Source organism: Chlamydomonas reinhardtii, chromosome 6 (assembly GCF_000002595.2).
Source record: "Chlamydomonas reinhardtii strain CC-503 cw92 mt+ chromosome 6, whole genome shotgun sequence".
NCBI classification, from domain to species: domain Eukaryota; kingdom Viridiplantae; phylum Chlorophyta; class Chlorophyceae; order Chlamydomonadales; family Chlamydomonadaceae; genus Chlamydomonas; species Chlamydomonas reinhardtii.
The window spans coordinates 6,836,979-6,848,583 of record NC_057009.1 but is presented as its reverse complement, the minus strand read 5'-3'; the positions used below and the strand labels follow the sequence as shown (position 1 = coordinate 6,848,583).

Genomic DNA, 11,605 nt, shown 5'->3' with positions numbered 1-11,605 from the left:
CTGGCGGCACTGGTGTGGGCCGCTTCGTGCTGACCACCGATGCCGCCAGCCCCAAGACTACCGCCGACGGCGGCAACGACGAGTCGCCCCCCACTAAGACCAAGACGGCCACCGCCTCCGCCACCCTGACGCCTGAGGAGATGGAGGAGCTGATGGCGAAGGTGACCGCCGCCGCGCACCATGCCGCCACCGCCGCACTGCACGAGTACACCACTGGAGAGCAGTACCGGCTGTTCCGTGCCATCCTGGGCTGGGAGTCCCTGTCCCGCTTCACAATGAGTCAGCTGGGTCGCGTGGTGTCCGCGATCCCGTACCCCGCGCTAGGATACGAGACGACTGCCCGCGTCATGGACCAGTGCTTCGCCCTAAACGCCTGGGAAGGGGAACAGCTACTGCAGGGTGTATCCCGACTCGGACACGCCGTGTCTTCTAACTCCGGTTGGCACAGCATTACCGTGTGGAGTCCTTCTGCTGCACGCCGATGTGCAGCAGTCCGCCGCGGCTGAGTTCGCGACTGCGGCTGGCACGGTGCTCGGCACGCCGACGTGCGCGCCCTTTCAAAGATCTCCAGAACCGGTATGGGGTAATCCAAGACAGTATTGGAGATAGGGTACAAGCACTTTGACAGCGGGAACGCATATCTTAGACTGCGAGGGCACGGTCTTCGTTCGAAGGGAGGTCACAGCTGTGACGGGCTTATTACAGTCTTTGACAATGTGAAGTGCATAAACGCATGCGACTTGAACAGATGCAACGACCAGACGTCATGCATGTGTGTTTTTGTGCGCGATTGTGTCGGGAGACCCCTCGGTCACCCTGGGAGCCTCTGTCCGAGGGCTGCCCGCTCAGGCTAGAGTTGAATGGTTGACAAGGACGTTGCAGGCTTACGTAAGAGTCCTGTCGAAGGCTACCCGCCTAAACTAGAGTTGAATGATTGACGGGGGAAGTTGAATGCTGACTCGGATGATTTACACAGTCGGCGAAGTAGCTGACGGAAGTGTGCAACGAGAGACAATGCTGAGCTGGACGTGCATGGAAGTGACATGGAGTCGTACAAAGGCGCCGGCCATACTTAAACGTTGACGGAGTTGTTTCCAAGTATCCGGTGCCCAGCACAGACTACCTGGCCTTCCGAGTACCTGAAAGGGCCAACCACTGCAACGAACACGAAGTACTTTGGTGCCTGCCCTTGTGTCTTTCCCCGTCTCCCTCCGGCTAGGACTCAACCGCCAGCCGTGAACGCTATCCGACTCTGACCCTCGGCAACCCAGCCAAGTCAGCCTGCCGACAACGGCCCAGCTGCAGCGACCTCGTGCCTGCAAGCCCCTTCTCCCCACTTTCTCTCTTCTCCCTCAAGTTCCCCTGGGTCTCCTCGACGCACGATCCAGACCCGACCCCGTCTCCCACAGCTAAACGCTCGGCGCAGCTAGCATTAGTAGCATAGCTTCGGGTTAACCCAAGCCCAAGATCCCCACTCACAGCACGTGACACAGCCCATCCCGCTCTGCCACGCCGTGCGTGTGAAACCCCAGACCGTTCACACACCCCCACTAATAAGGTCTCCAGTTCAAGCCACCGTCACCTTCCGTACTGCTGCTCCGTCTCGATACCCTAACCTACCTTCCGCCGTAAACGACTGTACCCCTATCCAAGGCGTAGCTCATCTACTCCCACGAGCTGGAGGTACAAAACACCCAGTGTGTCATCATACACCCTGCGTGTGCTGCCAGAACCCTCCCTACCCGTTCCTTGGGCCGCTCGTCCCCCAGCAAGAACAACACCCGCCTAGTCGCGAAATGTTTTGGTGTTCCATTCTCCCTGGGGGGTCGCGTGGCGTGTCACACGGCAGCACACGACCTTATACGCCGTTACGAGCAGCGCACCCACAATAAAGTGGCATCGATGCCACAGATGCCACCCACATTGTTGAAAGTATTCAGTCACCATGACCTCTTAACACCCACTCTTCGTCGCCGCACAATCCGTTGGCTTGCTTTCCCCTTTTAGTGCATCCCTCCGAGCCCTCGTCACGCCGTCTTGGCCCCCTTCTTGTCGTGATCCTTCTCCTTGAACCATGCCAGCACATTCCGTACGGCAAAGAGTGCCACTGCCACTCCCGTACAGCCGTACACGGCCGCCCGCAGCTCGGGCCGCTCCTGCAGCGCCTCCAGCACGTGGTGCGTGGCGGCCCAGTGCCAGGCGGCGGCGGTGGCGGCACCTAGGCCGTAGCCCACCACTACCTACGATTGTACAGGTTGCGGTAGTAGTGATTGGCGCACGAAGTGCTACGTGGGAAGTGGTTTTATGGCACTGGGCAGTTGAGCAGCAGGGTAGGAAAGCGTTTCTGACGCGGCAGCCACGCACCTGGGGCGTCGTGTGGTAGCCCAGCCGTACCCGCAGCCATGTCTGCCGGGATACGGCCGTCAAGGGAGGGAGGGAAAATGCAGTATGCTTGGAGTTCAGCGGACTAGTCAAGACCACAATTCCACACCGCACGCCGGGCAGCACGCCGCACCCGCATCCGCACGCCGCACCCGCACCCGCACCCGCACCCGCACCCGCACCCGCACCCGCACCCGCACCCGCACCCGCACCCGCACCCGCACCCGCACCCGCACCCGCACCCGCACCCGCACCCGCACCCGCACCCGCACCCGCACCCGCACCCGCACCCGCACCCGCAACTGCACCCGCACCTGCACCCGCACCTGCAACCCCACTCACACCCACAGTCCCTCACTCATACCCAAAGTCCCGCACCCGCACCCACAGTCCCGCACTCGCACCCAGAGTCCCGCACTCATACCCACCGCCCACCGTCCACTGCCCACTGCCCACCCACCAGGAACAGGCTTAGCGCCAGCACGCCCGCGGCCCCTAGGCCGGCGGGGCTGGTGGGGGAGGCGGCGCCCTGCGCCAGTGCCAGTGCGGTGTAGGCACCCAAGAAGGCCAGGCCTGCGGAGGGCAGGGGCAGGGGCAGGGGGGAACACGATGGGGGGACACGAAGGTTGACAAAGTTGCGGAGGTGAGAGCTTCTATTGAAGAACATGAAACGCGTGAGCAGCGATGTGAGTACGTACAAATTGAACGGTTGTGGCCAAGGCCAGCCAATGCTATCGATCCGTGGTGGAAAACGTCCGGCAGGGGTCAAGCATCAGTTGGTTACACGTTGGGGGCAGGGGCTTGGGTCGGTCATGGGTGCAGGTGCATGTCACGCCGCGGCCCGACTCACTGTTTGCGTGGGAGGAGGGCATGCCTGGGTCGGCCTTGCGTGCGTTGGCTGGCCGCTGCTCATTGATAATGTACTTGAGTGCCTGCGCGTCCATATGTTCACCAAAAGCGGTATTACCCTCGTAGTTTGCCTTAAGCTCGTGCAGACTCAGACTCGCCCCTTGCCCAACTCGAGCGTGTTCTGCACCGATTCACTGACTCGGCTCACGTACGGTACACGGTACACGGCACTGGTTGTGCTTCAATACCAGCTTTCGTACGACAAAACAGAGCGTCTGCTCCCCTTCCTCACTTCTTACATCGATGGCACATTGGCACACACGTTGCTCCCGCGCTCCTTCCTTACTTTGTTTATGAAGGACGCGATGATGGAGCCGAGCACACACCAGGCCACTGCTGTGTCGCGGCGGACCAGCAGCACCGCAAACACCGCAGCCGACACCGCCCACTTGGTCTGGAGGTAGATAACCATGGGATGTGGAGAAAGGAACAGGCAAGGCGGGGGGCGGCACGCTAGTGGGCTCCCGAGGCAAGTGAGCATGTGCAGCAACCCTTCTGCAAGACCCCGATTCTCAACCCTGGCCAAACACGCTGTTTTTACTTGGATCTGTATGCGCAGGCACAGGGTCACACCAGTGCGAACGCCCCTCACAACGGCCCCAAACTTGCATTGTTAGCCCATCCCACGTCACCATGACCCTCCCACGCCTCAACCCCCTGCAGCCTCCTCCCCTCCCCTCCCCTCCACGCACCAGGTCATTCACAGCCGCCAGGAAGGCCGTCATGCCGTCCCGTGGCTGCTGCCGTACCGCCGGGTCGCCCATGTCGTCGTCACTAGAGCTGCCGAGGCCAAAGCCCCCCGCCGCAGCCGAAGCACGGCACGTGCGCAGGCCCCGCTCGGAACCGTGCCTGCGGCTACGCCGCTGGTGCGGATGCCTACAGTGCCCGCTGGCTGATATGGAGGCGGGAGCCGTGAAGTGGGATGCAGCACTGCTGGTGCTGGCTGATAGGTGGGCGACCGCGCGCACAGGCAGGGCGAGGGGCAGCGAGCGTGGCCGGCAGGGGGGCGCCGAGGCCGCGTAACTGCTGGACCTGCGGAGCGTGCGCAAGTTGGCCGGCGAGCTCCAGCGCGCCCGCCGATTGGGCCAGCGTCATATAATCATTAATTGTGCATAAGTTCACCTCACGGCTGCAGCCATGCGTCGATCCGTGACGCAAGGGCCGAACTCGCGGCCCCGCTTGCACGATGGCCGACTGTGTTCCGTGGCAGAGAGCCCAGGTTTACTGCTTCTGGGTGTATCAATATGATATGCCTGCTACTGATTGTATTACCAAACAAAGACGAAGACCTGGATGTATGACACCCTTCCAGTTTCACTTCCACCTCCACTGCCTGTTCCAGAGCTGCTATTCCAAAGTGCGAGCACAGCTTCTAAAGGTACTACAATGTACCAACACAATATATGTAGTCTTGCAAGTGTGCACGGCGAATCGCGGGCACGCATTGCTGTAGCCGTGTAGGTGGTGTGCACACAGGGGGGATGCCAGGACGCTACGCACGGCTACACCGGGTGTAGATGACTTTCACTCACATGTGCTGGAGTGGAAGGGGTTTGGGGTTTGGCTCAGCGTAGCGGTTTGATGGCGCAAGGATTCTGGCCATGGGCGCGCAATTCCCTAGGTAGTGACCCTGACTTCGTCTAGTCTCCTGGACACGGCAGGGAAGGCGGTCACCATCAATGGTGATCTTCAACTCTTCCTGAGCCTCTGAGCATGCCTGAGCAACGTGAGCAGCCCCTGTCTGCTCCGCTCCCCCCCGCGACGTGCCATGGACGTGCTTGAAACGTGCCCTCGCTAGGAGCCAGCAGGGGAGTTTTTGCGCTGGGCCCCGCGCTTCTCCCTCCCCATCCCCCCCCTCGTGTACATTTTCCGTTGGGAGATGGGGGCCGCGGCGCGGGAGCCCTTACGCTGGCCCTTGCTCGGCCATTTCGTACGGCCGGCACATCAGCGGCGGATCGCAAGGATTTGGAGAAAGGAGAACAGGCCCTTGAGCCCTTCTGCTCAACTTGTACAGCTTACTAGGTACTGAGACGCCTTCGACTTCTTGTTGCACACTGGGTTATTCCAACACGAGAGACGACACAATCGCGCCCGACGCCATAGGTCGCAGCCATACTGCGTAGCCCAGTAGGGATACTAGGTTGGTCCAGTAGGGATACTAGGGTGGCATAAATACGTCACTAACTAGTGCCACAGGCTCCGCGCAGCTCCGGCCTGGACCTTACCAGGTCCAATATGCAGCAGGCGGGCAGCTAGTGAACCCAGGCAGAGGCCTGAAAGGCTAATCCCAAGTTATATAGCTATCCTACATCGGGCGGCGTGGGCCAGGAGGAAGCAGAAGCTCAATTTCGCTTTTGGTTGACGCGGACGCTTCAAGAGGGACGAGGAATGCCCCACGAGTTTAAGACAGCCGTTGTGTGGTTCCGGCGGGACCTTCGCGTGGACGACAACCCCGCTCTGGTGGCCGCGCTCGCAGCAGCACCCAATGTGGTGAGCTGGGGTCTGACACCCACCGAGACGGGTCGCTGGGTGCCGTGGACTTGCTGGCAGTACCACGGGGCGGTCTCTGCTCATAAACGCAGAAGACTGAGAGACCGGCCCGCGTCGGGATTCTCCACGGCGCCGGTCTCTTGACGGCCCTGGCAGTGACCTGGGATGGAACTTTCGGGTTCACTGTGAATACATGGAAGTCCTGCTTAACATGTAAAGCGAGCACACGGCGAGCCTTCCGCATGGCCATTTACGTCACTCTGGTCCCCCGGGAGCCCAAACCAGAGTTCCCATCAGAAAGCTCGCACACGCTTGGGCAACTGACGTAGGAATATGGGCTAGCTGTTGCCTTGTTTGCGGCGACGTGGGCCGACACGTCGTCGCCCGAACACTGCCGGCGTGCCGTGCCCGCCTCTGCACCGCAGATACCCGTGTTCATCTGGGCGCCCGAGGAGGAGGGCCAGTTCCAGCCGGGACGCTGCAGCCGCTGGTGGAGCAAGCACTCGCTGGTGGACCTGCAGCAGGCGCTGGCGGCATTGGGCAGCCGGCTGGTCATCCGCCGCTCCACCGACTCCACTGCCGCGCTGCTGCAGCTCGTGACGGAGCTGGGCGCCGAGGCGGTGTTCTTCAACCACCTGTACGACCCCATTAGCCTCATGCGCGACCATGACTGCAAGCGCGGCCTGACGGCGGCGGGCGTGGCGCACCGCACCTTCAACGGCGACATGCTGTATGAGCCGTGGGATGTGCTGGACCCTAACAAGCAGCCCTACTCCACCTTCGACGACTTTTGGAACAGGTGGGGGATATACTGCGTTTTTATTCCCGATATCTCCGATCCTTCACAATTTGTTGGATTAAACCGATGGTGGTGATGCTTCTTTTGGCCGCAGCGTCCGCGCCATGCCGGTGCCGCCGCCGTTCCCCGTGTCGGCCCCCGCCTCCATGCCAGCGGTGCCCGCCGCCGTGCCCAGCATGACGGTGGCGGAGGTGGACTGGTTCTTCACGCCCGAGCAGGAGGCATCCAGCGACCAGCTCAAGTTCAAGGTGCGTGTGCGGGCTGTCGGGCTGTGGACACTGAACGGGTCGGTGTAGAAGAAGCGGTTTGCAGGCTGTCGCGCTCCCATGTGGGTCGGGGCCTACGCCCGCAGCCAATTGTCGTTGTACGGGGCCTTGACCCGCCCGTCCACGAACACCTCGAGTCGTACATCACTGACTAGAGTTTTCACCGCGCTTTGCCTGCTGTGTCCTGCAGTGGAAGCCGGGCGTGGGCGGCGCCATCAGCGAGCTGGAGCACTTCCTGGCGGAGCGACTGACGGAGTTCGAGCACGACCGCGCCAAAGTGGACCGCGACTCCACCAGTCGCCTGTCGCCCTGGATCCACATCGGCTCCATCAGCGTGCGCTACATCTTCTACCGGGTGAGCGCAGTTTTGGGGGCCAGGGTTTGTAAGACGGCGGGCTTGAGGTGGTGAGGGGAGGGGCAGAGGCAGGACTAGGGCGGGTGCTGATGTGTGGCTGTTGTGCCGCTCGGTTGTCGCTACCTGCCTGACCTTTTGGATGCGTGTGCTGCGGTGCTGGTCATGTCACGCAGGTGCGGCAGTGCCAGGCGGAGTGGCTGGCGGCCGGCACGGACCGGGCCCAATCCTGCGACGACTTCCTGCAGCAGATGGGCTACCGCGAGTACTCGCGCTACCTGGCCTTCCACTTCCCCTTCATCCACGAGCGTTCGCTGCTGCGCCACCTGCGCGCCTGCCCCTGGCGCATCGACCAGCACGCGTTCAAGGTACGGCCGGTGCTGCAGCTTATACTACTGTACTGCACGACAGCACAGCGAGCACCGTGGAAGCATGCGACTGGCTAGCGATAGGCTTTGCCGTGCCCTTCATTCACACCGCATTCCGGATTCCGTGTTCCTCTTGTCCAGGCCTGGCGCCAGGGCCAGACGGGCTACCCCATCGTGGACGCGGCGATGCGGCAGTTGTGGAGCAGCGGCTGGTGCCACAACCGCGGCCGTGTGGTGGCGGCCAGCTTCCTGGTCAAGGACCTGTTGCTGCCGTGGCAGTGGGGCCTGAAGCACTACTGGGACGCACAGATCGACGCCGACCTAGAGTGTGATGCGCTGGGCTGGCAGTACGTCAGCGGAGGGATGTCGGGTGAGCGCGATGCTGTACAGTAGCTTTGCGTGTGTAAGATGGGATTGGGGAAATGTGGAGAATGTTTGAATCAGGGTTTCAGGTAGTGACCTGGGTGGGGGTCTCACTTTTGGTGGAGTGAACTTTCGAGGGCCGAACACGGACGCGATAAGCGTCCTTTATCTGGAGCTGGGAGTTCTCCCGCGTCCGATGGGCATGCCTCAAGGCATGGTGGCCGAGCGGCCTAAGGCGCTGTCTGGGCTCACCCGGAGGAGCTGACTTTTTCTGCCTGCGCTTGCGGCCCCCGAACAGATGCGCACCCGTTCAGCTACATGATGGACCTGGAGAAGGAGGCGCGGCGCTTCGACCCGGACGGCGAGTACGTGCGGCGCTGGCTGCCCGCGCTGTCGCGCCTGCCTACCGAGTACATCCACGCGCCCTGGAAGGCGCCGGCCTCGGTGCTGGCAGCCGCTGACGTGGAGCTGGGGTGCAACTACCCGCTGCCCATCATCACCCGCAGCGACGCCAAGGCGAACGTGGACTACGCCTGCGGCGTGCTGGAGAAGAGCGCGGTGGCGCCCACAGGCAGCGAGAGCAGCGGGCGCTACCCTTACCGCGCGCCCACCTACCCCAACGCGGGCGGCGGCGGCGGTGCCAGCGGCGGCGTGGATGGCGCGGGCAGCTCGGGCGGTAACCCGACGGCGGCGATGGGCGCGAGCGGGGGAGCAGGGCCGTCGTCCGGGACGGGCACGGGCGGGCAGGGCGGTGCGTTCCGCGGCAGGGGCGACGGCGGCGGCAGCGCGCCGGTGTCGCAGCAAGGCGGCATGCTGCCCCCGGGTGTGGCGGTTTGCGTGACGGCCGGCACCGGCGGCACGCAGCCCGACTCGCGCACCGTCAGCGGCGCGCACGCCGGCGTCAGCAACAGCGCCGGCGGCGTCGCCTGCGATATGCCGCCGCCCTCGCACTCGCATCCGCGCGGCGGCAGCAGCGGCGTTGCTGCGGCTGGCGTGGGCGGCGTGTCAGGTGGGCCCTCCTCAGGGGGCGCAGCCGCGCCCGGCGCCACCCGCAAGGCCACGGCGCCCGGCGGCGCGGTTTTCTACCACCCCGGTGAGGCCTCGGGCGAGGGTCACGCGCTGCTGGAGCGCATCCTGCAGCAGCAGCGCCGCCAGCGCGGCGCCGCGAACCGGCAGGACGGCAGCGGCACCAACCAGCCGCCGCCGCCCGTGTCGATGCCCGGAATGCTGGACGCTGCGGGAGCCGCAGGCGGCGGCGGCGGCGGCGGCGGCGGTTTGGCCGGGCTGCCGGGCGTGCTGCAGGGGCTGCACGGCGGCGCGGGCGCTACGGCGGCGCCGGCGGTGGCGTGGGCTGGCCGCGTGGCGGCGGGCGGCGTGGACGACATGGATGCCGTGGCGCTATGGCAGCAGCAACAGCAGCTGCTGCAGGGCGGCGCCGCCGCCTTTGCCTTCGAGCAGGCCATGGAGCTGCTGCTGGCGCGGCGCCGCGCAGGCGATGGCGTCAGCGGCTTCTGTGGCGGTGACGCGCCCGGCCGCGGTGGCGGCGACGCCGACGAAGCCGACGGTTTGATGCTGGAGGAGGACAGCGAGGAGGTGGTGAGCAACACAGTGGACCTTCACCTCTCGGCGTTCACGGGCGCCAGCTGCCACCGGCAGTCCGGCACCGCGCGCGGCGCGCGCGCGGCGGAGCGGCGGCTCAAGAAGGAGGCGGGCTCGCCCGAGGTGACGGACGGGGGCGGCAGCGCGGGCGCGGGGTGCGGCGAGGAGGACGCGATGCAGTGCGAAGATGAGGAGCACGGCGAGCGCGGTTCGCCGGCGCGCAGGACGGCTGACGAGGAGGCGCAGCCACCAGCCGAGGAGGGCGGCGCGGGCTCGGAGGACGCAGGCGCCGCGGCAAGTGAGGGCGATGAGGCGGAGGGCTATGGCAGCGAGAGCGCCAGCGAGGACAACGGCGGTGCAACGCCGGTGGAGGAGGCGGACCAGATGGTGGTGGATGGCGGCGGTGGCGGCGGTGGTGGCGGCGGTGGTGGCGGCGGTCGTGGCGGCGGGCAGCACAAGCGGCGGCGTTCCCAGTTGGAGGGGGAGCAGGGCGACGCCGCATGGGAGTGAGAGTGCCGGCCGCAGGTCATTCAAGGGTAGATCTTTGAGCTGTCGAGCCGGAAGGTGGAGGCACGCAGCGCGTTACAAGGAGGCTTCTTTGTGGCGAAGAGATTGAGATGCTCAACAAACATTCACGTCTACTTAGTCTGTATGCATGCGTAGAAGTTCTTGTTTGACGGGCGGTTTTTGTGAGGCGCTGGTCACCCGTTCTGACACCTTGGTCGACCGTTGTTGGCTGTGGTGGACAACTCGGTGTGCACCGGGTGCTGCTATGTGCTCCACGGACACGTACTCGCGCGCGTTCGCCATTGACTGCGCGACATAGAGTTCTACGGCATTGGCACTTGGGCTTACAATGTCACTGGCATCACGTGTCAATAAAATGAATAATGGCAGGCACCTGTTGCAGCACTGTTGGCGCGATTGCAACGCGTGCGAAAGGCAATGCCTGCAACAACAAGCAGTGCTGTGAGTAGGGAGCGCCACTGAGTCTGTGCAGGCGTTTGGCTAGATGTGTGTCAGAGCTAACCATGTCGGCCGGTCGCCAAGTCTGGCGACCCGCTCCAGCTGCTCATTGTTAGGAAGCCACGATAAGAGGCTCGCATGGTCATATAGCGGTTTCGCGGTTTGAAGCGGCAAGGAAGTGGCGCGGTATGTCCTAATGGAGCGTGAAGTTTCACCGCACTGAACGTGAGTACGGCAATGAACGGCGGCTGAGAATGATAACGCTGCCGGAGAAATAAAGGTGCACATAACAGCACCGCCGCAAAAAGATACGGGGCTGGCGGCCGTGTGCTGGCGTTCTCCCTCCACGCGGCGCTGCATTGGGCGCACATGGAGGGGGAAGCCGCCGGCCACGCGCCACTCATGTCCTGGGTTCGCTTACTACTGCAATTTTCGCTCATTGATCGAAGGAAGGTAGGGGTGGCTTGATGGCAATTGCCTGTGCCTTGCCTTTCGGTCTCTGCTACTCTGTCCCAGGCTCTGGTTTTGTTAGCTTTCCTTAAACCCTGACCTGGCGTATAGCATGATGGTGCCTGGTTCGTGTGATCGCGCGTGATCGCGCTCCGTTTGGGCGTTTGGATGCGGGCGGTGGCTGTAGAGGTTTTACTTGAGCCATGTTTGGAGAGAAGGCAAATGTGGCGGACCTTCGGCCTCTGACGGTGGATGTGTTGCAGGTATCAGCAGGTGTAGCCCTCTTCTCCTTGTGCTGTCTTGTTGACCGAAGGGTGGAGAAATGAGACCCGAAAGACGGTACATTGGTCTTAGCCTGGAGAGTTCAATCTTGTGGGCCTTGTGGCCCACCCAAAATCGTATGAAGGGGTAAGTAGAGGTGCGGGGGGAGGGAGGGGGCGGTTGTAGCAAGGGACCCCTTCCCTAGCGCCTGCACCTGCTTGAGAATGCAGGGCGCTGCCGTTGCCGTTGCGGCCAGGGCTTTCTTTGGATCCGTTTGGACAGGCAGTTGTAATGCTCAATCGGACGAGGGCTTGAGGCTCTAACCTTGGTTCTAACCGTCGGACGTGGGGCTGGTGGGGGCGATTGGTGCGCGTACAGCATCCGACAATCCCCTCGACAC

At 63.3% G+C, this 11,605-nt stretch overlaps 3 protein-coding genes across 3 annotated transcripts in view; 2 read left to right on the top strand and 1 right to left on the bottom strand.

The window, feature by feature from the left end:
* Positions 1–933, top strand: part of CHLRE_06g295301v5 (uncharacterized protein) — a 1,546-nt gene extending 613 nt beyond the window's left edge. The window contains exon 2 of the mRNA XM_043063493.1: positions 50–933. Coding sequence (XP_042924199.1) covers positions 50–506 — 457 coding nt within the window. The 3' untranslated portion in view covers positions 507–933. The remainder of the gene's footprint in view (positions 1–49) is intronic.
* A 23-nt stretch (positions 934–956) lies between these two features.
* CHLRE_06g295250v5 (uncharacterized protein) lies at positions 957–4,667 on the bottom strand. The gene is made up of 7 exons (XM_001701529.2): positions 4,414–4,667; positions 3,984–4,323; positions 3,578–3,685; positions 3,233–3,314; positions 2,843–2,955; positions 2,365–2,406; positions 957–2,240 (listed from the first exon to the last, which is right to left on the bottom strand). Exons 1-7 carry the CDS (start codon positions 4,428–4,430, stop codon positions 2,028–2,030), a joined length of 915 nt encoding a protein of 304 aa, XP_001701581.2. The 5' UTR covers positions 4,431–4,667; the 3' UTR covers positions 957–2,027.
* Positions 4,668–5,317: 650 nt separating this feature from the next.
* CHLRE_06g295200v5 (uncharacterized protein) lies at positions 5,318–11,509 on the top strand. Its single transcript, XM_001701501.2, has 7 exons — positions 5,318–5,781; positions 6,207–6,580; positions 6,675–6,828; positions 7,037–7,201; positions 7,375–7,566; positions 7,708–7,936; positions 8,228–11,509. Exons 1-7 carry the CDS (start codon positions 5,680–5,682, stop codon positions 10,036–10,038), a joined length of 3,027 nt encoding a protein of 1,008 aa, XP_001701553.1. The 5' UTR covers positions 5,318–5,679; the 3' UTR covers positions 10,039–11,509.
* The last annotated feature ends 96 nt before the right edge of the window (positions 11,510–11,605 follow it).